Genomic DNA, 26400 nt, shown 5'->3' with positions numbered 1-26400 from the left:
AATCTGATGAGGGGAGCGCCATTTTGGCTACCCTGGCCGGAGGTGACGATCGTGACGGACGCATCCCTCACGGGATGGGGAGCTCATGCCAACAAGTTGACAGTCAGCGGTCGTTGGTCTCCGCCGGAGTCCAGACTCCACATCAATCTGTTACAGCTGCGGGCTGTCAGGCTAGCTCTGAAGGCTTTTCTGCCTTCTGTCCGGGGGAAAAATGTCCTGGTCATGACGGACAATACAGTGGCAATGCACTATCTCAACAAGAGGGGGGGGTGCAGAGTCACTCCCACTGTGCAGAGAGGTGATGCAGCTCTGGTTCTGGCCCATCCAGCAGGAAATTTCGATCTCTGCAGTTCATCTGGCCGGAGACGAAAACGTGGCTGCAGACGCTCTGAGCAGGCAGAGCACGGTCTCTCATGAGTTGGAGCTGGCTCAGGAAGTGCTCTTGGAGATTTTTGCCCTTTGGGGGATCCTACAAGTGGATCTCTTCGCCACCAGTGTCAACCGGAAGTGTGAAAGATTCTGCTCGCGGGACTTTCCTCCAAGAGGAGCCGTAGAGGACGCATTCGTAGTGGAGTGGTCCTTCCCACTAGTGTTCACGTTTTCTCCAGTCCCTGTCATTCCGCAAGTGTTGCAGAGGTTACAGAGGTTCGGTTCCCGAATGATCCTCATTACTCCGGCATGGGCCAGGAGAGCGTGGTACCCGGACCTTCTAGACATGTCCATCTGCCCTCCACGCCGTCTTCCCTACCAAGATGATCTGCTCTCACAGGAGGGGGGTCGGGTTCTCCATCCCGAGGTCAAGTCCACCTCGTTACCAGGTAAGAAAGTAACTTGTTCTTTCGTTTCAATATCCTGTATATTTCATTACCTTTTATTTTCTATTACCTCAGATAAAATTATACACAAATGTGTCCCAGTCTACGTCAGTGACCTTAATTCATAAAGAAATTCCCCTAATCATAAATAATTTGAGTGAACTGTACCAATGCAGTTATCGCGCCTACTATTAAGAAGACCTACTCCTAAACGGTTCAGGTCCCATCTTTGTGTTGTGGTAAGTCTTACCAAGTATCTATCCCTGTATGATTTTACTGTTTCACATTCCAACATGATATGCTTTATAGTTTCTTTTGTCCCTGCACACTTATACAGTCTCCAAGCTTTTACGATGCTTAGGATTCCTCTTCGTGGACCCCAGACATCGAGGGTACGTTAGATATTGAACCTAAAATGCATGAATGTGTATGTATATTTTTTAGCCGGAATCCATCTTCAATAATCAGGAATGGTGCAATACTTTATTACAATAATTTGGTATGGTTTTATTAGGGCATATTTTAAGAACTATATCCTGTTGAGCACAGTAATATAGTCCTTCTTTCCTTTGAACCAGATTCTCCGATAGCATTTCACTACTAACACCAATTTCATCTAAGATCTGAAGGCATTCCCTCCTAAAATTGTTTAATGCAGGTGATGATTTGTCGACCAAAATGTTATTTAGAGCTTCATATAGGTTATGTTTTCTAAAATGTTCAAATGTTTGCAAAAACTTCCGCTTCTTGAAGTTGGTACTGGAATACATTGATTGTAGACCCAGGCATAACCCGATAACTGCAATTGCTCATAAATTAGTTTAAAAGAACGTTCCAAATTTCCCCTCTAAAATATCCATAACTCTATTGGGCTCATTGGATTTACGAAGTGTGCATTCAGGTTTCTGGTTGGGGCTCTTTGTTCTTGTTTTATTGCAGAAAAAAGGGATATCTTATCTGTGATGGGTTTCTCTTCAAACTTTGAATGAAGAATGTTATGCTTAGTCCTTTCAATGTTATTATTCACCTTTAGACAACCCCTCACAATTATGTTGCTGCTATTAAGGTCCCACACCAGCATCTTTAGCCCAGTGTTTTCGTTTTGTGCGCCTCATAAGATATTCAATTTTTTTTAAAGTAATGGCCCAAAACTCTACAAATCGGCCTCTGTCGCCTTAGAAAATATTTGAAGAATCTGTCAAATTATAAGTCCTGAGCCCACTACTTATAACCCTTGCCCAGTAAGCTTTCCCATTTCAGATTTGTGCAATTTGTTTTTGGGATGATTGTGACACTTGTTTGGCATCTGCTATTAGATGCCCCCCTCACCACCCACAATCTGCTCACCATGTCTTTTTAACCACTGCATAGCTCCCTAACCTGCTAATCGAGTGCTTTTTAGACTCTGCTATCTCTTCTAATCATGTTACAAGTGCAATGGTTTAGTCAGGTATCATTAGTTATTACATCTCAATGGGCTGGGCATCTGCCCATATACCTACAGTTTTCAGGTTTGAGCCCCAGCAGAATTAACCCAGTTTCTTGTCCTTCAAAGGCAATAAACGGGAGTACCACAGAAGATAATATTTTTTCCAGATCGTCCTAGTTTTACCATGAATTCTGTGTGTGCACTCTTGTTACTAGCCATCATTCAGTGCTTTTACTAATGTTGAATTTTGATGCACATATTTGTTTTCTTGCTCTGTGACTTGTGTCCTTTGTACCAATGTTTACCTGGTGGTTTTATATGTATTTTGTTCTTTTTCTTTACAACAATGAGCCTTATCTTACAGCTCTGATTAATATTTCTCTTTTTAACTTCACCGTTTCCTTCCTCATTTTAGCATGCCACTATTCTCTCTATCCTTAAAGAAACCTTCACTTGACCCTTCTCTCCCTCCCAATTTCCACCATATATCACTTCTCCCTTATCTTTCTAAGCTCTTGAAACGCCTTGTCTATTCTCAAGTCTCCTCCTTTATTACCTCTAACTCTAGTCTCCCCCTGCTTTCAATCTGGTTTCCACCCCTGTCACTCCAGAGACTGCCCTACTCTGTCTGGGACTCACTTCTCCCTATACGCTGTGTGAAACATTCTTCCACCTTGGTCCTTCTTGATTTGTCAGTCGAGTTAGATACTATAGACCACTCTCTCCCTCTTTCCTCCCTTTCTTCGCTAGGGTTTTCTGGGGCCGTCCTGCACTAGTTCCAGTCCTAACTGTCTTATCGTGCCCACTCTCTCTTCGGCTGGCCCTCACACTCCCCCTTTCATCATGATGTCCGTCAATGTTCTGTCCTGGGCCCGCGTTTCTTCTCTCTACCTGTCCTCTTGCCTCTGCAATTTGATCCTTTGGGCAGTCTCACCACCTCTATGCTGATGACACTCAGCCTTTTCCTATCCTTTTTTGCCTTTTCCTGTTCCATTCATGCTACCATGACTTCTTGCCTTCTGGCTATCGAATCATGGATGGCGGACCACTACCTCGTTCTCAGTCCTTCTATGAACTAGGTTATTTTCTTCCATGCTTCAACAATCCCTCCTCCACGGTCTCCTGCGTCCTCACTTCCTATTTCTCCATCTACGTGAAATCTAGGTGTCTGCATGGATTCTTTTCTTTTCATCACTCCCCGTATCTCCTCTCTCTCGCTCTTGCAGAGTTTGTGTTTTTAATATCCGCAAGGCCTAACCTTTTCTCAAATGTCATGCTTCTAAGTTGTTAATCTCTTCCTTTATTTTTTTCTCATCTTTTCTATTGTTATTGGCTTCTATTTGGACTTCCTGCTTCTCGGCTAAGCCCCATAAACTATAACTTTAAGTATTCTATCTGCCTTCTTTTTTTGCTTCGCCCATGCAAATCAATTGCTTCAGCTCTCTTCTCTCCAATGGCTGCCTTTTCACTCTAATTTCAATTTCCTCTGTCTTGTCTTCGTCTCTCCACAATCTCGCTCCTCTTATCTCACTTCCTTGCTGTCATTTTACTCTCCCTCTCGTTCTCTTCGCTCCCAGTATGTTCATTTTATCTGTTCTCTGATAACCTTGTGCCCATCCTGTTTTCGTTCCTTCTCTCTTTTGGCTCCACTTCATTGGAACGCTCTCCTGCTCTTTCCTCGTATCCTCTTTTTCGATCTGGCCTTAGGACCACCTTCTCTCCCCTTACCATCTGGACTATCCTGTTATTTTACGATTTATTCTTACCGTTGTAATATTTTTGTTATGCGCTTTGGTATACAGCTCTCTATAAATCCAGACAAAATATAATTGATCACTGTAACTTTACTTTCAGGTCTATATATATAGGATCGCGGTTGAAAGACCGTGACCGAAATGTTTGGGGGAGAAAAGACCGAAGATTATTTTTCCGAAATAACCTTTGGTCTTTTTTCCGCTGAACATTTCTGACTTGGCTCCTACCCACACACACACACCCTTGCCCCCACCCCATTCATACCTTGCGGCGGCCGCCGACTCACTGTGTCCCTGCAACGCCTGTTCCCTTTCACTTCCGTGATCAGGAACAGGCACTGCAGGGTCCTTTCCTTTTTCTTCTTCTTATATTTTTTTTGCTTTTTGGGATCGGCTGCGGGGGACAGTACATTCCGCCAATTTGTGTGCCTTTTGTGTTCCTCCATTCCGTGGGCTTTTTACAGTTGTCGCTTGGACATCTTTATGGACTGTACACCAGCTCGCCCCAGTGTCTTTGTTCCTTTCGTTTGGCTCATAAAAATCCCTTAATTGCTGACACTTTAGCTAAGATTTTTGGAGCCTCTTGTATAGATTTTGTTAGTTCAGCAAAATAGTTGGGTTTTTATTTTAGTTTCACATTTACCATAAATTCTGCATGTTAATTGGTTGGTGAAAACCGCACATTTTCATTTGTTTTCACAGAGAGCTGTGAAACCGTACTTAACTGAATCACATTTTTGTTTACTTGTACAATTTTTTGTTCTTTCAAGCACTGATTTCAGGAATTCACTCTTTATTGGCCCTTTTAAATACTCGCCCCTATAAAAGCGTTTTTTTAATGCTCCTGCACGCATGGATCGTGGCGTGAAAAAATTCGAACATTTTTCACCCATATTCAAAGCTCTGCATTGTCTTCCGATTTACCAGATAATTCAGTTTAAAATGCTGTGTATTAAGCAGATAACATTTGATCTTAATACTCCTTCTGATTTATCGGGAACACTGAAAATATCTGGAGGGATTTGTATTAAGAAATCCTTAGGTTTCTAAATTCCCCAATTTGAAATGGACAGTAACTATGAATCATTCTTTCTCAGGAGCTGCTGTAAAATATTGGAATTGGATACTAATTGAGATACGTTTGATTTCAGACTATCTGAAGTTTTGACAAGCTGTGAAATCATAGTTTTGGTAAACAGCTTTTAAGACAAGTTGATTTTAGTTGTTTCTATATAGTTAGGTGATGTATTACTGAAATAATGATGTTATAAATGTATTCGTTTATATTGTGATGTTGCGCGAGTGTTGTGAAATTAAATCTATATTTTTAGGATTAGTATTGCTATTTTTAACTTAAATATATTTTGTTTCTATTCAATTTTTATTTGATTTGACAATCTGTACAGCACTCTACACTCGATATCTATGTTCGTGTTTTATAAAAATGCATAAATAAATACAAATCTCTCCTGCTCCATTTATTTATTTTTAAACCTCCAAACGTGTGGTATCCATGCCAAACTTTGCATTCTATGTTCTACAATGTGTTTTCTCTGCTAATTTGCATACTTTCGCTCCAGTGTCTGTCCCTGGAGCAGGGCTGGGATAAGTATGCAAACAATTTCCCCACCTCCACCAGAGACAGAGCAACAATCCCCACAATTAATGGGTAGTACAGCTGTGGAGAATTGCCTTCGGACCAGTTCCGGTTTTTTGGTCTGCGTCTGTCACTTTTCTCATCCCCACGCTTTTCGCTGGCCTCACCTTTATTCAGCAGAAAAGAGATTTGAAGGGAGGCCTGTTCTAAAATAGTATGTCTAGTTCAGAGAGTCGTTGAAAATTATTGTTTTCCTGCATCAGAATCTCCTTATCTGCTTAAAATAAAATGTTATGGCTAATTTCCTACTAGTTGGTAATTATTCAGTATTTAGAGGCGAGGAAGAGCCTTTGCAAATCACATTTTCCGTACTCTTCTTGATCAAGCCCTTGTGAACTAACCTAAGAGGTTTACATTAGTGACTATGAGTGCTACTAGAAGATTTTATGAAATTGAGTGTCTTTCTTTGGTAGCTTTTTACTATTCAACAGGGTTTCTAGGATAATGTTGACTAGATTTCCATTTCATATAAAAAAAAGTATTCAACCACTACTAAGACAAACCATGTGGATTCAGGAAATCCCAACACATTTGTATTCATTCTAGATCTCTACAAGGTAATTATGATGGATAGTTTCATGCATAAAGTTACCCATCGTTTCAATGACCAAGTAGCACACTGTCTCTTGTACTATAGATTGCCAATCTGATAACCTTACTTCTTTTGGAATGCAATATTCAAAATAATTTTAGGGAAAATGTGTACAGTCCCATTTTTAGATGGTTTCAAAACCGTTGCAACAATTACCTGGATGCTAATGCTTACGTTGGTCAAGTAGCCTTCGAAAGTAGCAGCATTCTTCAGACTGCTGCACTCCTAAACCACTTATAATAAATTTGAGTATGGCTTCTTATTCCTTCAAAATAAACTGCTCCCTATGGATGAGATCTTGTAGGGAAAGGAAGTTACTGACCTGACATTTAGCACTTATCTTTTGAAGGAAGACTTGCATGCATTCAAATACTTTGATGGCCTAAAGTAGGTTTATCTCAGTTGTTGCTCCAAATTGAAGTAGCAGATAGACATGCGTTTTTCTGGTAGTCTTTAGTGTTTGAGAATTAAAAAATGATAATGTCACACCACTGCATTATAATAGAAATGCATTCATTACTTCTCCAGCAAACTACAATCGGCGCGAAGGAGTTCGAGGGTTAAGCTGGAGTGCTCAGAATACACCACGTGGAAATTACAATGAAAACCGTGGGGGCCAGAGTAATTTCAACAGGGGTCCGCCACCACAGTTACGGCAGAATTCTACAGGTAAGTGGCTTTGTGAATGAAGCTTAAGAATTAAAAAGAACTTTGAACAGTATGGTTCAAGAAATGAGCAACCAAGCAGCTAGCTTTGTATTCAGAGCACAACACAACTTTGGAAAGTATAGGAGGAGAAGTAGAAAACAGAAGGAAAAGGCAGATGTTGAAAGGCAGAACCAAGATGGAATACAAGATTATTCACAATTGTCCTGCCACATGCATTCATGAGGGACAAGTGCAGCAATTGGAAGAGGTAGAAACACAATAATGTAAAGTACACTACTATATCAACAGGATAAGTGGCCCCATTGCAGAGGAGCTAGTGCAGTGTTTGAGAATATGTGCTGAATTGGAAAGGCAGGGGTGAGTCATAGTGGTGTATGATGGGTTCTGTGAGCCAGTCGGTTCCTTATACAATTAGTCCCTGGATACAATTCATGTTATGGGAGGAGTCTTGGATAAACCTAGACTACTCATATAGGGAGGCTTTGCTGAACAGATCAATTTTAGGGCATTCCAGAAGTGTAGTTGGTTCTTGGTGGGATTCAACATTTCTGTGAGGTTTCACCAGAGTTTAAGACCTAGAGCACACAATGTTTTACTTCCTCTTGGACTTTGTTAGGGATTGTCACCCAGATTCATCAGTTATGCGTTGAGCTTATATTTCTTGAGGGGAGGTAACAATGGATTTCTTTAGAAAAGTATTTAGGTTCCTTGTTACAGAACCATGTAACCCACTCTGCCATCTATCGGCACCAGTGAAGGGCTTCAAGACCTGGCAAACTGCTGCATCTCCTTTTTAGTCCTAGAATCAGTCTTGCAGTTCTGCTTTGAATAAGTTTGGGGGAGGGAAGGGTGGTTTAAAATGTTTTCTCTTGATTTCCCTGCATAAAGGGCATTGCAGTATTGTAACTTGGCCAAGGCTCTTGGTCTGGTGACTACCAATCTAATAAAATGTACTCCCTATGTGTGAAAAAAGAAATAAACAGACCACAAGAGGACAAAGGCAATATGGGAGCCTGAGTGCTGAGCTCTGCCAAACCCGACCTCTCCCCCCACAAGTTGGTTGTCAAGTCGCCCAAGGTAAAAGCAAATACATTGTACACTCCCCAAACCCCCACTGTTGTCATGACTAAAGTTTTTGGGGAGCTACAGCTGGTAGAGAGATACAAGCGGCGTTCTTGCAGCTGCACAGAACAGTGCACACCTTCTACCTGGGTCCATAGGTGGGAGGCAGCCAGTGAGCTGTGTGGTGAAGCTCCCCAATGCTAGGTGAGTCCCCACTGAAAGACGCTAGACAGAGAGGGGCTTACATGCCTAGCTGTGACCACAGTGGCCAGTGCCTAAAGAAAGAGAGGGTTTCATAAGTTTGAAATTGGCTAGTCAGCATCTATCAATCAGGGGGGATTGGTTACCCCAAGACATAAGCGTAGCAGAGGAAGAAAATTAAAGTTTAATTGCTGCTGCAACATGGGACGACCAGTAACTTTGATGCCCGTGGGAATAGGAGGAGCCTCTCGGGTAGCACAGCATTTGGACTGGTCTGCCAGGTAGTTTTGCTTTGGAAACATGTGAGATTTTGGTTGTTGTGGGTGTAGGGGCACAGGACTATGAAACTAAAGTGTAGGGAGAGAGGAAGGTAAGGGGTGAGAGTTAGACTGTATGGGGAAAAATAGAAGAAACAGGGCCATCAGTACTGTGTACACCGTGGTGAAATGCTGCGCTTGTGACTTTGAAGGGAATTGTGGTACCTAGTGAGACAAAAAGACACCGGAGTGGAGAAAACACCCTGAGCAATTGAGTGGGCCCAGTAGTGGAGTTGGCTGAAAGTGAAGCCATGACCCTGAACAGTATTTGAACTCTGACCACAGCAACACTGGAGGGAACTGATCTGCGACTGCAGAAGCTGGGAGGGAGGGCAAGAACAATACATTGTATGGACACTGTGCAGCGGTTTCGGTGGAAGGGACCATTCGCAAGATGCAGCGAAAGTTGAGCTGAGTCACCAAATGGAAACAACACTTTTTGGAGTGGCCACGAAAAAATATATTAAAGGTATCTTGGCTGAATTGAAGTTCCATAGGAGCGACATTGAGGGCCCCACTGGCAGAGTTGAAGTCATGCATCAACACATTCAAAGATAAGCAGATCTGATGGGAATGAGATATGAGGCTTGCTTTAAGGACCTTGACATATAGGAGGCTGATTTGGCCCTCAGATTCTGTTTGAAGATTCTGGGGGAAAGGAAGTGACAATTGATAGGGCCCACAGAGGAGGCAGCCCTCCTAAAGCTCCAAGATTCATAGCGGCAGACTTCCATTGGCATAGAGAAAAGTAAAGCTTCTGCACGGAATGCAAAAAGTTGTAATTGAATACAATCTAGATTTCAGATTTGCCAAGCAGTAACTCCAATAAAGAAGGAGGAATTCATAAAGCCCTTACATTGTGGTTGACAAAATGTAACATACAGTATCTCTGGGGCTTGTCATTCTCTCTGTTTGAGAGCGTCAGAATGGAGTATAGAATTACAACCATGGAAGAGGAGGAGATGACATTGTGTCATATCAAGTAGCAGCAGTGTACAGAGACCCGAAGATGAACGAAGATACAGATAAATCACAAAGAAAACCTCACGTCGTGGGCCAAAGACTATTTGACACACAGAGATTTTGCCAATAGAATTATTTCACTGGTTTATACTTGAGGTGATTTTATGCCAGCCAAAGGGAACCACAAAATAGATGGTTTGAGGTGGCTTCCCTTCTGTGAATAGGACTGGGAGGATTGTCCTGATTGTTGTGTGCAGATCTGGGGGGATGGGGCGGGGGCAGTGGGTCATATGGACAGTTGTAATTTCTTTGACCATTTTATTGTTTTTTAGTATACAGAAAATGGTCTATGTCGGGGAGATTGGGGAAGAGGGCAGTTCAGGTGGTGCTAGGTGAATAGAGCATCTCCAAAGTAGGGATAAAGATAGAGATGCCCTATTGACCTAGCACTCCAGTACTGGAAAGAGGTGCTATGGTGGATCAAGGTTATAGACAGAATTATTAGGGATCAGAACACCTCTGCTGGTCCCATTTGGGATAGAGGGGACGAAGCAAGACTATACACTCTTGCCACATATGTAGAGAAACCTTTTTTTGGCATCCATAGTCTGTGTCACTCCCTATTGAAAAAGAAACTGCCTTCTGACACACCAAGAATAGCTAGCTAAGTCGTACGAAATGGAAAGCCTGAGAGCCATTCTACTGGAATCACAAACACATGCTGCCCTTCATGGAACGTTACTGAAAACATACGAACGGAGATGCTCCACAAGCATGATGACCGCATTACCCTATATCCCCACATTCACCCTCACGCTCCAGCATGGGAGATCCCGCGGAGCGGCTTCTTTCTGTTTCACACATCAGCCCTGCTGCTTGACCTACACGCAATAACCCTGAAAAGCGATAATGCTTCCATCAACCCAACCGGGGGAGAAGGTAAGAGTGGGTGGGAGGCCTAACAAAGGTTCTATATTGTGATCTGGAGAAATTGGTTTACTTCAGCAAAGGAACGATTGTTTAATCAGTGAATCTAGGGTGCTACCCCCTTGTGGGGCCCCCCATTAGGTATCTTTTGTGGAATTATTGCTGAACTCAACTAAAGTTAATCGCCTGCTGTATAACCATTGCTTGTGTATAAACATCATTAAAAACATATTTTCAAAAAAGAATGGTCAAAGAAATTACATGGTTATATATCTTTGGGGTAGAAGAAGGGTGAGGAGGGTAGGGACAAGGGATTTTAGTGGGCATGTTGGATTTCACATTTTCTTTTCTTCTTTTTTGGATGTGGAATGCCATGATGCTATTCTGGCATTGGGGGTTGATAACAACTGAGTATGTAAGGCGAGACTGGACTCAAGTGGCAACTGATAAGGTAGAAAATACTCCTAATGAGTGATGGGAGAGGTTAACAATGCTGGGGGATTGAGTGGCATCCCTGAACATTAGTCGAATTTGTAGCGGCTACGGGTGGCGAGTGAAAGGATTTATGGGAATTCTGCAAAGGAATTGGATTAGTTGAACATAGGATGAAGATGCTGAAGTGATGGAATTGGAGCTGATGTTGAGGCCATACCCCTGACTGAAGTTCCATAGGCCTTGGGCCTTAGACCAGCGACAATCATCCACTGGGGGGATAGGAGGGTGGAGGAACGGCTCAGAGGTCGAGAGTTATGAGGAAAGGGAATACGAACCTTGGTTGGGGGAGGTCCAGGGGAGGGAATAGGGGCAATGGGACGGGGGGGGGAATTGAGGTGATGGGGGCGATCCGGGAAGGAACTGGGAGGACAGTTGAGGAAGATTAGGGGTATAGACAGGAGTTTACCGAGGGAGGGGGTAGGGAGGAGGGGATTGGGGGCTTTGGGAGGAACAAGAGGGGAGGCTGGGGGTGCTACCATGTTGGGCACGGTTGCCTAGTTGGTTGAAGTTTGAAGTAAGGATGGTAGAATGGATTGGAGCATCATATATTCGACAGGGGAGTGGCGAGGCGGTGGGAAACTAACATAGAGGCTGTCCTGATTCCTGCCCTTCATGCCCCCAGCCCTCCAAGATGTCAGGCTGGAGCCAGGCCACGATCACCTACATGGCCCTCAAGGGCCTCTCCATCCCTCCAAAGACCCACTTGGAGTCAGACTTGGCGCTTGTGGCAACAGACTCACTCACTCCCATAGGATAACATTGGGGATTGGACTTGTAGTGCATTGATGGGGACAAGATGGATGCCCCCACATATTTCGGTTCCCAGAACTGCATGTGCAGTCTAGTCTTTTGGGTGTGGTTCAGCCCAGAGACACCTGGGATACCCAGAGACTATTTAAGCCACGCCCAGGCTGAGAAACATGCGTTTTCTGCACCTGCAGCGTGACACTCACCGTGTTCGGATCGGTCTCCAGTAGGCCTGCATCAGAACAAGTACACCGTTAGGAACAGTCTTACCTTGCAGCACTTCTGCCCATCAGTCATCGCTCCTTCTGTTCTGCGGGCATCTTCAGCGGTGTCATTCCCATCCCGGCACGCCGCTTCCTAAGGAAAAAGAACAGAAAAAAGGCATTAGTAAGCATTCAGCAAATCTTTGCTTATTTTTAAGAACTGTACGAGCTTCAACCGCTTACCTGAATCCCAGCCGCTCTGGGAGAACTCTGTCTCGGGAACTTCTCATCCATCTGCAAGAGGGAAAATACACTCCAGATTAGCGGGGAAACATCTAGAGGCGCCGCATACCACGCTTACTCACCGCATTTCTTCTTCATAACCGGCATCCACGCTGAAAACGTTGCGGCACCTAAAAGACACAGAAAAAGAACTCAGTTCAATACAAATACGAAAGGGTCGCATCGCGCATCGTGCTCTCACTCACCTTCAGCGCTACTCATCTCAGCAGAACGTCGCCATCCCCGGACGCCGGCCATCATCTAAGGAAGGAAAGGAACAAAGTTAGAGAACTGTTCAAAAGACTCATTATACTGACCTGTCGGACTCTTGCCATTGAAGTAACTAGGCAGCAACACGCCCGCATCAATCAACGCGCCCCTGTGCTGAAAGCAGGATGGAGAGCACACTTTCCAAGAAAACAAGGTGAGCTGTGGATCAAAGGAAAGGGTTGGACCCCGGCGGAGGGGTTCAAGCACACAGAGACAATAGGGAGTTGAACTCTACCAATCCTGAGTTTCAGGTCCAGTCTCCAGTCGAGTAGACTCCAGGGAAGGGTTCAAGGTCGTAAGAGGTCAGAACAGGCTGAGTGACGTCACCGTGGATACCAGGTGAGCGTTACAGAGGTAGAGATAATTGTACCCGAAACAGGGCATGACTGCTTGAAAATCAGGACATGCAATGTTCGAAGTCTAGGTAAAAAGTTGAAATGTCAACGGGTAGGAGGTTTGGGGATACAGCTGGCCCTGATACAAGAAACCCACATGGTTCGAAAAGATTTGGACCTGCTTAAGAGATGGTGCGGAGGGACGGTAGTAGGTACATCTTATTCCAAATACGCAAAAGGGGTGTTGATTTGTGTGGCAGCGGGGTCCCCCTACAGATAGGCAAAGTGGTCACTGATGAGATCGGGATAACGGTAGCACTCCAGGTGTGCTGAAAGGTAGAGACATTTGTGTGGTCAATTCTCATGCTCCCAATGTGGATGATGGGATTACCTCCCATCGGTGATGCACTTGGATGGAGGATATCGTGAGGGATTGTTTATTTGGGGAGGGGGATTTTAATTGCCTTCTACACCCCAGTTTGGACAGCACAGGGAGCTCAGGTTTACTGAAACAACATGCACCATCGTCACTGCGGAAGATAGTAGAGGATTGGGACCTGGTGAAGTTGTGGAAGGGGTCTCGTGGTCAGGATCATGGTTACTCCTATTTCTCAGGGGCGGATGGAACTTACGGCTGAAATACTTGTTCGTCGGTGCAGAACAATTCCACAGATATAGTGGTACCGAATACCTAGGAAGGATCCTCTCAGATCACTCACCCCTGGTAACAAGCATGCGGGGGATACGGCAGAGGCCACCCCTGTGCTCCTGGAGACTGTCGTAGCCTTGGAAGATGGGGCATTTAGAGAATTGTTGAAAGAGGAGAAGTCAGTTTTCTTTGAAAACGAGGGCTTGGTGGACAGGTGGGGAACCCTATGGGAGGCGTTCAAGGTCACGGCTAGGGGAATCTGTAAAGCTAAATCAATCTGGGTCAAGAGATCTCTACAAGAAAAGTTATGAAAATTGGAAGGGGAGTGGTGACAGGGCAGGACAGGGGCACGTAATTAGCTGACATTTTCGACGTTGCATCGGGAGGCACAGGACTCATTTTCAAGATTTGATGGGAGTTAGAGGGACATATGGATTCACGGGGAGGGAGGGTAAGGCAGGGCGATTATTGGCCTGGCTGATCCGACGGGAGCAGCCTCGGCACACCATTACTCAGATTAGAGGGGATTCTGGGAATTTAACAGTCACCAAAGAATGCATCAATGCAGCCCTTTATACATTGCTATCAATCCTTGTATACAAGTGAGGGGACCTATTCGGAAGAGGGCGCATGGGTACTCCTAGATATGGCAAAATTACTCGTCCTCATGGGCCAGGTCCGGGAAAGGCTAGGTGAACCAATCGAAGAATCCGAAACATGCGTGGCGTTAAGAGCGATAGGAAAGGGTAAATCTCCGGGAGGAGATGGACTCCCGATGGAGTTCTACTTTAGGTTCGAGGAACTATTGGTCCCCTGACTTAAGTTCTATGACAAGGCCTTTGAGATGGGGATTCTCCCAGAATCGATGCGGGAAGCAATAATAACTGTCCTATTAAAGGAACATAAGGACCCCCATGAGTGTGCATCCTATTGCCTGATTTCGTTATTAAATGTCAATGCAAAGAGCTTGGGAAAGGTACTGGCTACCAGATTATCTGGAGTGGTCCCATGTCTTGTAAACCCTGACCAGTGTGGGTTCGTAGGGAGGCAGAGCACCACAATGAATCTTCATTGATTACATCATGTGATGGACCAGGTTAGGGACTCTCGAGAGGACATGGCGGTGGCCTCATTCGTCTCCTTGAAGGCCTTTGACTCCTTGGAGTGGGAATGGCTGTTTCGGGTACTGGGACAACATATATCGCTGGTTATGACTTCTGTACAACGAACCAATGGCAAGAGTGAAAACAAATGACTGGGTGTCACAACAATGGACGTTAAGCAGAGGGATGCGACAAGGGTGCTCAGTCTCCCCGATATTGTTTGCGATGGTGATGGCACTGTTGGTGCGATACCTCAGGAAAGAAATGGGGGATGCAGCCATCCTTGTGGGAGGGGTACGACACGTGATCTCTTTATACGCTGATGATTTGTTATTATATGTGGGGAATCTGCTAGACAACCTACCAATCCTACTAGAAGTGCTGGACAACTTCCAAAAGTTAATAAATAAGCAGTGAATTGTACAAGAGCGCCAGATTGGTACTCCTCGATTGTACAGTTTTTTTATTTCCCTTTTTTTTCCATCCCTTGTCCACATCCAACACTCCTGCTCTGTTTTGGAAAATTGGTATGTGCATGTTATTTTTATATGAAATATGGTTATTGTGATGCAATAATGGTCAAAATCTTATTTGTAAATATCCTTTCTCTGCTTTGTTGGGATATTTTGGATGGAATTATGTTGATTGCCAGCCTTGAAAATGACTGATGGGTCGAAACACGTGTCGGCTGATACAATAAACCAGATTTGTACACTACACGAGCATTTGGACTTAACAGAATTACTCGAATTAACTATACTGAAATTGATGGGTCCTTGCGCAGTTCTACAATTCACTGCTTATTTATTTACTGTTCAGGAACTGGCATTAAATAAAAAGGGTGGGGCCACAGGTTTTGTAGTTGCTGCATTGGACCATGGGAGACTAATTTCTGGGGACTAGCGCATTCTTACCTGTTACGCCCTACTTTTCAGTCATAACATCCGAAAGATATCGGGATATTGCATCAATATAGGCAAATCAGTGTTGTTTCCGTTAGGGGGTCTCCGCGATCTGGATCTGATGACCCTCCCGGACTGGGGACTCCGATGGGGAGGGGACTTGTTTCGGTATTTGGGTATCCAGATTTTTCAGAGTATCGAAGAAACTTTTCTATACAATATAGGCAGAGCACTCTCAGGGATAGGGGACTCAGTCCAGTTCTGAAAGACGTTACCGCTATTGCTGATGGGAAGGGTAGTTTTAAGCAAAATGGTAATTCTCCCAAGACTCCTCTTTTATTTTACCAACATCCCATATACCATTAAGAAAGTCTTCTTTGATATGTTAGATGAACGGGTTAGAGAGCTATTGTGGGTTTCGGGGAGGAGAAGGGTCTCGCTGGCAACGCTATGACGTCCATGTCAAGAAGGGGGTCTCAACCTACAAAACTAATATTTTATGGCAGCCAAGCTGCAGGTGGTGTTAATGTGGGTGGATTCTGAGGGGGACCTGCTGACGAGTTTGCTGGGGTGTCGGAGCTCCCGGCTCATCGAAGTGGAGTGAAATTACTGTGGGGAGTCATCGGGGTGAGGGGGGTAGGGGGAGAAGGGGAATACAAATGTTTTCCAGGTGGTACAGGAGATCTGGAAGACACTTTAGAGAAGTAAACAGGTACTGGGACTCTATAGTGCAACCTTACTGTGGAGCGCAGACTCAGGGCTCTGATCGGCATTACGGAGAATGGGGTTCTCAGAACTGTTGGAGAAGGGGTGCACTACGGTAGGGACCTTTTTTGAAGGAGGTAAAGTGATGCCATTTGAGGAATGGAGACAGCAATATGGGATTTCTAGGGGGCAGTTTCTAGTTTATCGGTCAATGGTTAAGCGCTTAGCAAGAATCCCAGAGGAACCTGCTACAAATCCATTAATGGAAGAGCTACTTACGTGGGGGGGTGGAGGTAGGGCGTGGAGCCAGAATCTCATGGATTTATCAGTCAATAGGTGAGCTTTTCCTGGGGGAGGAGCTAGCAATTAAGGCCAAGTGGGAGAGAGACGCAGGGGAGCAGATGCCGGAAACAGACTGGGCGACAATGTGGGAACAGATCTGGAAGACCTCGAGAAATGCTAGATTTCAATTGATAAAATTTAATGTCCTACATAGAGCATATGTAACCCCTGTGAAACTACACGCAATGAACAATACTTTGAGTGCGGATTCCCCGAGATGTGGGGCAGTGCAAGCAGAGATCTGGCACATGTTGTGGGGGTGCGCAGTGGTTGCAGACTTGTGGCAGGCAGTAGTATCAAGAATCAATGTCCTACTGTGCTCCAGTTTTGAATGTGTCCCAAAAGTATGTTTATGGGGATTACTTGCGACTGGGAAACGCCACACCGAGGGGGTGGCTAGCCCAATTTATGCTAGTACTTGCCAAAAGGAGAGTGGCTATAGCATGGAAGAAGCCCCCGGGTCCATCCTTAAGACAGTGTATGGAAGACAACCGTAGGTGGGGGATGGCGGAACTAGAGATCCTAAAGAGGACCCGAGACCCGATGTTGGAAGACAGGGTGGTGGTGGTGGACTGGAGTCGGCTGTTAAATGAGTTACACTCCTCAACAGATTTGAAGCCCCCGTGAGGAGAGCAAAAGATGACCGCTGTACTGGGGAGGTGTCTGAAGGGAGGAGTCGAGGTGATGCGGGAACAGTTAAACCGGGTTTTTGGGGGAGTGAAGGAACCGGGATGGGGACCATGCATGGATGTGCCCCCACTGGGCTTGTGTACCCTTGAACTCATGGCAATGTTTTGTGACTGTTAACCTCAAATTGGGAGCCCTCTCAGACTTTATCTTGAAACTGTATACAGGCTGCTCTGCCTAGGGAAGGTTACGGAAGTGACAATGATGTACTGCCGCCTATGCTATGTAATTGCTCAGATCTGTGCTGCACTGGTTTGCACTATGTTAAGAAGTTTAATAACTAATAATTTTTTTTAAAAGGGCACTGGTGGCAATAAAATACACACAGATATTGATATTCGGTTTGTAAAGGAAAGTAAATGTAGGAAGGGAGTGGAATTCTGAGTTAGATGTGGGGAAATTGTTCCGATGTTTTTGCCCTCAGCAGAAGTGAAAAATGGGGGTTTAACCCACAAATCGCTCAGATTTGAATAGATGTCCACAAAAAGAGCCGAGCAGTAACACTCGTTATTGGCAAAATGGGAACTTTGGGCCTGGTGCTTAACACGAGTATGGTCTACTGCCCAAATTATGCAAGCAGCCTTTTGCACTTAAATATTGTCTAGGTTGGGCAGAGAGGCTGCTGGTCTGTGGGAGTGATCTTATAATGATGGTGGATCAGGCTTTTGATTATTTTATTTAGGAGACAGTCCCTAAAGGTTTGCGCATGGGTGTGTGGGGGGGGTATACATTAGATTTTCATCTTGGAAGGCATTTTTTATAGGACGTAAAGAACCAGACAACTAAATATTTCACATTTTATTTGTATCCAGATCAAATATATACATGAATTGAGCACTTGTTGGCAGAAGCATGGAAAGAGTATAGAATAGCACATTCTATAATGCAAGATGTAGCTAAGTCAGACCACAACATGGTGCTGCTGACACTGGAGGTAAATGTATTTAGAGGTGACTGCAAAAGATGTTTGTGTAACAATACACTTTTTATGAGGGCTTTGTTTGAGTTTACATTATTAATGTATATAGCACAGCCACTGACCCGAAGGCTGAAGGGCGCTCAGAGGAGCAAGCAAACAGGACAGAAACATCAACATACAAATAATTAAAATCATGCGGCCATTAAGCTCGACTGAAAACACATTGCCTGTAAGGAGTCAATCCAACGTGCTGAACAGAAATGTGTTATGTTTTTTTGCTAAAGACCATAAATGAGGGTTCCTCTCTAAGACTCAATGGAAGGCTGTTCCAGGCGGCCAGAGCTGCTGAATAAAAGGCTCCTTTCTTAACCTGTGACAATCTGCAGGCAGGAACTTGGGAGTGCAGGAGGAAATCTAGGCCTTGATTAAACTTAATGAAGCAGGAAAGGTGCACCGCCATTTGGTTTTGGAAGGCAGCCAATAGAGGGGTGTCCTGGAACTTTGTCTTAAGAAGGACATTTGTGACTTGGAAGAACATTTCTGTGGGATCAGGGGCGGGTGAAGACCACCTTCCGCTTATCCAGCCAAAGTAACAAGTGCTTGGAGCCCTGCTGCTTGATGGGATTTATAGAAAATTGTGCTGTCTCAAGAAGTGCTGTCCTCTTCGACTCCTCTCTCTCTCCTTCTCTTCGCACATCTCGGACATTTCCAAAAAGTCCCACTACCAACTGCACCTCCTCAGAGGTATTCTACCTTTTCTCACTTTCCCCCCAGAGGCTCACCACCTCGAGAGCCCTGGTGCTCTCCAGGGGTTCCATGTGATTTCATCGCCTGCTGTTTCATCGCAGGGTTTTTTACAGCGGATTTTATTTTGAAAAAAATCATTGCATTTCTTTTTTGGGGGTGTTACCACCCCAAATCCCCATCGCCTTTAATTATATTTATATCCCCGTAACACCCAATTTATATAATTTTTTTTAACCCCTCCCCCAAAACATTTGATGATTTTTTTATGAAAAAAAATCTGTGGCAAAAAAACCTGCTGAAAAACATCCGGCGATGAAATGATGTTGTACATCTCCAGGCTTGACTACTGCAACAGCCTCTTTCTCAACATTCCTACTTCTACTCTCTGTCCTCTACAACTCATCCAGAACAGAACCGCAAGACTTATCCATGGCCTCAAGCCCAGGTACCGCATTTCTCCGGTGCTTAAATCCCTCCACTGGCTCCCCATTGCTGCTAGGATCAAGTTCAAGACCCTCTGCATAATCCACAAGGCTTTCTAGGGCCGGGGCCCGCACTATCTACAACGCTCTCTTCCCATATACTCTCCCTCTAGAGTCCTCCAACTCTCTGCGGGTGAGCCGCTTTCACAAAGAGAGATTTGGGGTACATCTTTATCCTCTGCTGGTGCCTCCCACTGGAACAGCCTCACTGCCTCTATCCGTTTTGTGCCGGAGCACCTAAACTTCTGGAAACTCCTCAAGACGTTGCTCTTCTCTTTCTCATTCTCTCTCCCTCTACCCTGCTAACCTCTGTTCTTTTTCTCCAACCTCCTTCTCCTCTCTTACTCCGTTCAGTTTTGCTGACTGGTTGTCTGGTTCGACTCCAGAGCCTTACAGGTCCCTGTCTCCCCCTCCACCAGTGTTTGCACTTGCCTCCGTGCCACTGCACTATGTTCAGCATTACTGCACTTTCTGCTTACGCTCTATGAGCGAGACAAACTCTCTGCACTTAGCCCAGGGCCCTGTTGGACTGGACTTGTTTGTTCCCCCACCCCCCTCTTCCTTTCACCTCTGTCTGTACGCACGCGTTTCCTAAATGTACTAGGACAAGTTCGTTCATCTGTCCTGTTACCCCCCGCGCCTCCCACCCTCCACAACACAACTTTTTCCGTCCTCCCCACCCTAGCTGGTTCAAAACTGTAACACTTCATGCACTTTCACTAGGAGAAACGCTGTCAAACCTAGTTTCCCCGTTTAGATCATTTGGAAACTTCAAGGCCTAAGAATGATTACTGTATTCCCGTTTTCCCCTCCCGTCTTGAAGCACTCCACCTGTGTATAAGCGCTGTATAAATAAACTATTACAAAAAGTTTTATGAGAAGGGCAACAAGGCCCTAAGACCACCAAGAATGGACAGGGGAATCCATACAATTTAAAAAGGTAAATGCCAGCTGAGACATTCACGAGGTTTGTCCAGTTTTAGAAGGACCTTTATTTGGAGGAGGAACCAAATAAGTTGGAGCAAATTACAGGTACCTAATCTTTCAAAACTCACAAAGGTAGAGGCTTCTGAATTGGAGAACCTACTTAACCCACCTGAGGTTCTAGCAGCAATTGAGCAAAAAAAAGTAAGCAATGGCCCCTGGTTTAGATGACTTCGCAGTGCCTTACTTCAGAAGGTTTGCGGGGGTCCTGACCCTATTCATGTTGCAAGTTTTAATTGTTTTTGTTTTTCATAACAACATTTTATTAGTTATACAGGTTCATTAATACATCAACAACAGCATTTGATCACTAATCACATTATTCAGATCTATCAGATCATATGGAGGACCGGAGATATACTTTGTGTTGGCAATGCTCAAATGTCCGAAATTTTATTAGGGCTTGACGAGGTAAGCCAACCTAATTGTGTTTTTAGAAGTCTGGATCCTGAAGGCATCCAGTGAAATCATAATTTTCATGATACCTAAGGAGGGTAAGGATTGCAGTGAATGTGTTTTTACAGGCACATCTTTGTTGAATACTGTTATTTAACTCCTCCCTAGATTATTCAGTACAAGGCTAGAAGCCCACGTACTCAAACTCATACATACAGATTCAATGTGTGTCATCCATGAAATCTAGAGGGCGGACAACATAAGAAAGACTCTGAACTTGAAGATATCACAGGGCAGGACTTGTCGGCTCAGTATTTGTATCTCTCGATACAGAAAAGGCATTTCACCAGGTCAGCTGGGTGTTCCTCTTCGTAGTTCTAGAACAGATGGGTCTGGGTGGCTGGTGGATGCCATGGATTATGGCATTCTATTCCAATCCACAAGCACAGGTTGTAGAGTACAGGGTTGCCTCCACCATGTTTAGGATGGAGAGAGGAATGAGACATGGGTATTCACTTTCACTAATGCTCTTTGCAGTGGTAAGGGAGCCCCTTGCATTGGCAGTAAGGAAACATTTACATATTAAAGGCCATAGGGTGGAAGGACAAGAGATAAAATTAAGCCCTTTTTAGAGGTTGTGGCACAGGTCTCCTACCCAATGACTATCAAATTTGTTGCACGAGTTCAGGGATTATGCTAGGCCAACAGCATTCGGGTGAATTTGACCAAGTAAGTAATGATGCTCATGGGTGAGGTTTCACTGGAATTGAAAGAACGATTGGAGGACTTCCCTTTCCTGGTACAGGAAAACAGTATGCTGTACCTAGGGATCAATCTCATTAAATATTTTAAGGATCTCTAACAAGCTAATTATAACCTGCTCTGGGAGACTGTTACGGGGATATTCAGCAGTGGTCTAAACTTTTTGTCGTGAAATAGGAGACTTAATATCAATAAAGGTAACTCTCCCTCCAAGATTTTTGGTTTCATTCCAGATGCTTCCTATTCAGACCTGGTCACTTTAAAAAAAAAAAAAAAAAAAGGAAAAAAGTTTGAATAGGTTATCAAAATGTGTATGAATGATAAAAAAACTTTGATCGTTTACCAACCTGGTTGCACCAAAGAAAGAAGGCAGGGTGGGTTTCCCTCATCTTGATCAATACTACGGAGCAGCTCAACTCTCAGGTTTGGTTGATCACTTGTAGGACAGGAGAAAGCTGTGTGGGTTGGGCTGGTAGACAAATTCTTAGCTCTGTTATCCATAGGGGAGTGGTTGTGAATGCCAGTGAACAGACTCCGATGGAGAGTTTGATATCAATTGTTGTTAGCGGAGTTGTGGTAATTATGGCAATATATTAGGGGGTTCTCCACATGGCAATCCCTCCTTAAATACATTTTCCTCCCTCTCTTCTATTAGGGAGTATGTTCAGGAGACCAACCTTTTCAGAAGTGGTTTGAAGCCGGACTAGAAAGAGCAGGGAAGTTGTGAAAAGAGGGTAATTTCCTAAGCAGGGAGCAACAGGAGAGTAGTTTAAAGATGGGAATAGAATCCATTTTGATATCCCCAATTGAAGGGTGTCTTCACAGATAAACAATTCCCATTAACTCAAGAGAGAATTTACCCTTGATGAATGTGTACTAGACGCTCAAGCGGAAGTCTTAGGGCAGATTGCATGTGTATATGAAATCCTAATTAAGAGATATGGGTCACATATACATGGTGCTAGAGCAATTTAGGATATTAAATTTCAGATGTTCTTTGGAATTTTGTGTATAAGGTCTTGGACGGTTTCCCTGACCTTAGAATGTAAACTTCACTGGGTGAAATGGATCATCCATTGGCAATAGCTTTCATAGTAGCTGGCAAGGATGTTCCCTGGTGGCGTGAGCCCACTCTGCTGGAGGGGATGCAGCAAAGAGGGCACATATGGTCAGGTGTATGGGTGTGCAGACATTTTGGAAAGAGACATTGGGGGAGTGCTGAGAAGAATGGGACTTGCTTGTGGTTTTATTTGTGATAAATGCAGAGGATGAGGAGCTAGGATATCTCCCTCATATGGTGCATAACCACCTTTTGGTAGTTGGGGCCTGATTAGTCGCTACTGTACAAATGGAGAGTTTAGGGATTATACAAGATGGGGAATCAAACTGTTACTGAACGAGTCCCCCAACTGCATTGATCAACAATTATACCCCTTCCCCAAATACAGACAAAGCAGAGTCATTGATAGAAATAAATCTTTGATAAATAACAAAGCCTGAGTCCATCAAGCAAAGAAATTTGAACATTCTTGGGTGTTTTTGGTTTTGAATCTGTTCTGTGACATTACAAGGTCAGATTTGCAGAATTGCAAAGAGAAGGCTGGATGAGAGAGCTTGGTGGTTAGCAGGGTTTTTCCTCTGTTTATGAGCCTGATTTGTTTGCAAAATTATTTTTCATGATGGCTTACAGTATTGTTATTAAAATCGCTAATATTGTATTGAAAAAAAGAAACCAATTTTTTTGCATGTTATGTAAAAACACTTGGGCCATTCAGAAACTAAGCAATCAAGAAATCATGTGTTTATTGGAAACCAGTGATTTCGCTTGTGTAGCCCAATCATTTAGCGAGCTCATTCTATGTTGAGCATTACGCATTGGTCCCAAAATGATCTTCCTTTTGGGAGAAAAAAGGTTGTGATACCTTGGTAGGCGTGGCCAAGAACCCATGAAGTAGAGACGCTTCTTTAGCAGGTCCAGCCGATCCTTTATGATCCTGCCTTACAATGAGGGCCCCGGAGTGTGTGGATCCCATATCAGTGCTCCACCAGGAAGATGAATAGTAGGGGCACACTTTGATGGTAACAGAACGTTGGCGAGGCTCAAATAACAGAGTACGGACATGCGAAAAGGTAGACGCGAGCCAGAGTCGGCAGAAACAAGATGACGGACGCAAGATAATAGTATGTGTATGCTGGATAACAAAGAGAGACAGTGTTGGGGCATATTACAGATCAGGACTTCGTCGACTGGCAGGCTCCCACTTTGGGTCCACGCAGTGGTCCGGTTTGTTGAGTGGGACCGGAGGCAGACAGAGAATTCACAAGGGTGCAAGCAGTCTCACCGCATCAAGGCGCCCAAAAGACGTGTATGGGGAAACAAATGCATCAGCGGTTGCTGGGGACTGCCGGAGGGACAGCATACTGAGCGGTAGGTTGGGCTAGGGTAGCGGATGCCAGAGGGTGTGCAGCCCCAGCTCCAAGAGGACAATCACTATAAAGACCAAGCCGTCCCCTGAGCATAAGCAGCGAAGTGGCCCCAGGAGGACACCAGACCTTCTACCGCACTAACCCGGGAACCGGTGTACCATAAACGGCATCAGCAGATGCAATGGAGCCCCAGTGGCAAGCAGGCAGTACCCATCCCGATCCACTGCGGGTGTGTGCGACATGATGTATGATAGGTTATTTATAACACGCTAATACCCAGAGGTTTCTAAGCTCGGACCCGTGGATCGAACCTGTGTTGCTCCGTGTCGTCTTGCTTCCAAGGCGAGCACGTTGCCGCTGAGCTATCCTACCGAGACACAGACTCCATGAATCAGCCGCCGAAGCGAGCTGCGCAACACGGAGCAATTGACGCCCATGGAAGCACGGCCCAGGAGAAGGGGCCAAGTACAAGAAATACGCTTGTACACAACAACTCATTCTGGCAAGGAAGGAACAAAGTGGACAGAGCCAATCACGTTCTAATCTCATGTGAGCCAAACACACCCCAAGAATCAGGGGTAAACAGCCATTAAGGACCGGCTATCACAGCGAAATTGCAATTCTGGAGGGGTGCATGTGCCTGTAGAAACAGATGTAGGCGCAAACATATGCGGCTGGGGCACGTGATCAAGTGACAGCATCAACGGAGCAGCTCAAAAAGAAGCGCCAAGAGCGGCTGATGGGACAATGGCCAGCCTCTAATAGGCATGGGGGACCCGGAAAAGAGGACCAGAATCAGCACAGGATTCAGTAAGCATTTGTACAAGTGGGTGCTCATCGTCAATCGCCAACCTGCTTTGGGTGGACTACAAAAGTCACCATTGCGTGTTTAACACAGGAGGGAGCAAGAAGCCACCTCACGAAGTGGCACATTGACACCACCATCACTGCAAATACAAACTGTGGCATTTGTTGGTGGAGCAGAGTGGAAACACTTGAAAAGCAATTTAGTGGCCCCGGATCACAATAAACAGCCACCATTTCCCACGAGCTATCAATTAGTAGGTCTTGCAGGAAGTGAGGGCGTGATCGGAGGCGAGTGGCAGAATTTTCGAGTGAACCACCCATGGCGTCCAAATCCCAAAAGAGCAAGACTAAACAGCCTACATCGGACACCTTCACCAAAACAGAAAACATAGCTGAGAACCTCATGCCAGGGACCCAATCCCAACAAGGAAAACAGACCCAAGCGAAAGGTGACCAGCAGATCCTGAACGACATAGCTGCCTTGAAAATTGGGTGCAGGGCATGAGCCCTGAGGGACTCCACAATTGATGGTGGTGGGGGCTGCGTGTGCTTGGTCAGAGTAGACTTTCATGGCCCTTGCTTCTAAGAAAGAGGTGATCCATGAGGTGGCTTTGTCCGAAAAGTGGGCGGCCTTGGACAGGTGGAAGGTGAGGATGTCATGGTCAACGAGATCAAAGGCAGCGGATAGATCTAAAGGTAGCAGGAGGGCAGGTTTGCCTGTGTCCATAATTTTGGTGATTTGATTTTTAAGATCTAGGAGGGCGGTTTCAGTGCCATGGCCTTTGCGGAAGCCTGATTGCCTACGTCCTAGGATGGCATTTGATTCCAGATATTGTTGGATTTGGATGTGGGTGGCTTTATCCAGGATTTTGAGGAGCAATGGTATGGTGGTGATTGGGCGGTAGTTGTTGGGGCAAGAGGGGTCTAGAGTGTTTATTTTTATGAGGGTGAACCCAGGCTTCTTTTAGGTTTTGTGGTGCGATTCCGGAGAAGAAGGATGCATTAATGAATGCAGTGATGATGGTGGGTGAGTGAATCTGCGCATTCTTTGATAATGGTGGGGGGGTGGGGACAACTGTCCCCTTTACATGTGGAGGGTTTGATGTGTTTGAGGATGTTAGTCACTTCTGTCTCGGTACCTCTCTGAAGGCGAAGAGGGGTGTTTGCGAGAGGTGGTTAGGTGCGGTGGGCGGGTGAGGACTGTCCTGATTGTGAAGGGCTTTGCACTGAGTTGTTATTTTTTCCTGGAGCATTATGACTTTATTGATGAGGGCTTCCTGGATGCTGGAGAGTTCGTCCGGGGGAGTGGGAGGGGAAGTGAGATCTTTGAAGATAGTGAAGATGTCCCTTGATTTGGAGTTGGCTTTGGAGATTCTTTGAAAGATTCTGATTTTTCCAGGAATATGGCTTTTTTACATGTGGCCGAGATCTTTCAATTCCTTTAGGGAGGATTGTTTGGGTGATGATTGCCACTTGGTAAGTGCTTGATGCTTTTTGGTGCGTAGGGCAGAGAGTTCTTCAGTGAACCAGGAGTTTGGAGTGCATTGATTTTTTTTCTTTTTTTTTTTCTAAGGGTGCTATGGATTCAATAGCTTGGGTGAGTATGCTGGCATATGTGTTTGCTAGGGAAATGGGGTAGTTGATGAATGGGTGTTTTGAGTTCAGGGGTATCGAGAAGCGGGAGTATGCTGATTTTGTTTAGCTTTTTTGAGCTCCTAACTTTGGCAGGTGGGGCATAAGAAAGAGTCTTGTGTATTGGTGTGGTAGGAA

At 44.9% G+C, this 26400-nt stretch overlaps 1 protein-coding gene across 1 annotated transcript in view; it reads left to right on the top strand.

Annotated features, from left to right (window-relative positions):
* The window catches only part of VIRMA (vir like m6A methyltransferase associated), a 1848046-nt gene that overhangs the window by 1719078 nt on the left and 102568 nt on the right, over nucleotides 1-26400 (top strand). Inside the window, exon 25 of the mRNA XM_069621370.1 lies at nucleotides 6776-6916. Coding sequence (XP_069477471.1) covers nucleotides 6776-6916 — 141 coding nt within the window. The remainder of the gene's footprint in view (nucleotides 1-6775; nucleotides 6917-26400) is intronic.

This window comes from Ambystoma mexicanum, chromosome 5q, assembly GCF_040938575.1.
Source record: "Ambystoma mexicanum isolate Mex_15411 chromosome 5q, UKY_AmexF1_1, whole genome shotgun sequence".
Taxonomy (NCBI): Eukaryota; Metazoa; Chordata; class Amphibia; order Caudata; family Ambystomatidae; genus Ambystoma; species Ambystoma mexicanum.
The sequence above is the reverse complement of the archived record's forward strand: the minus strand, read 5'-3'. Positions and strand labels throughout refer to the sequence as shown.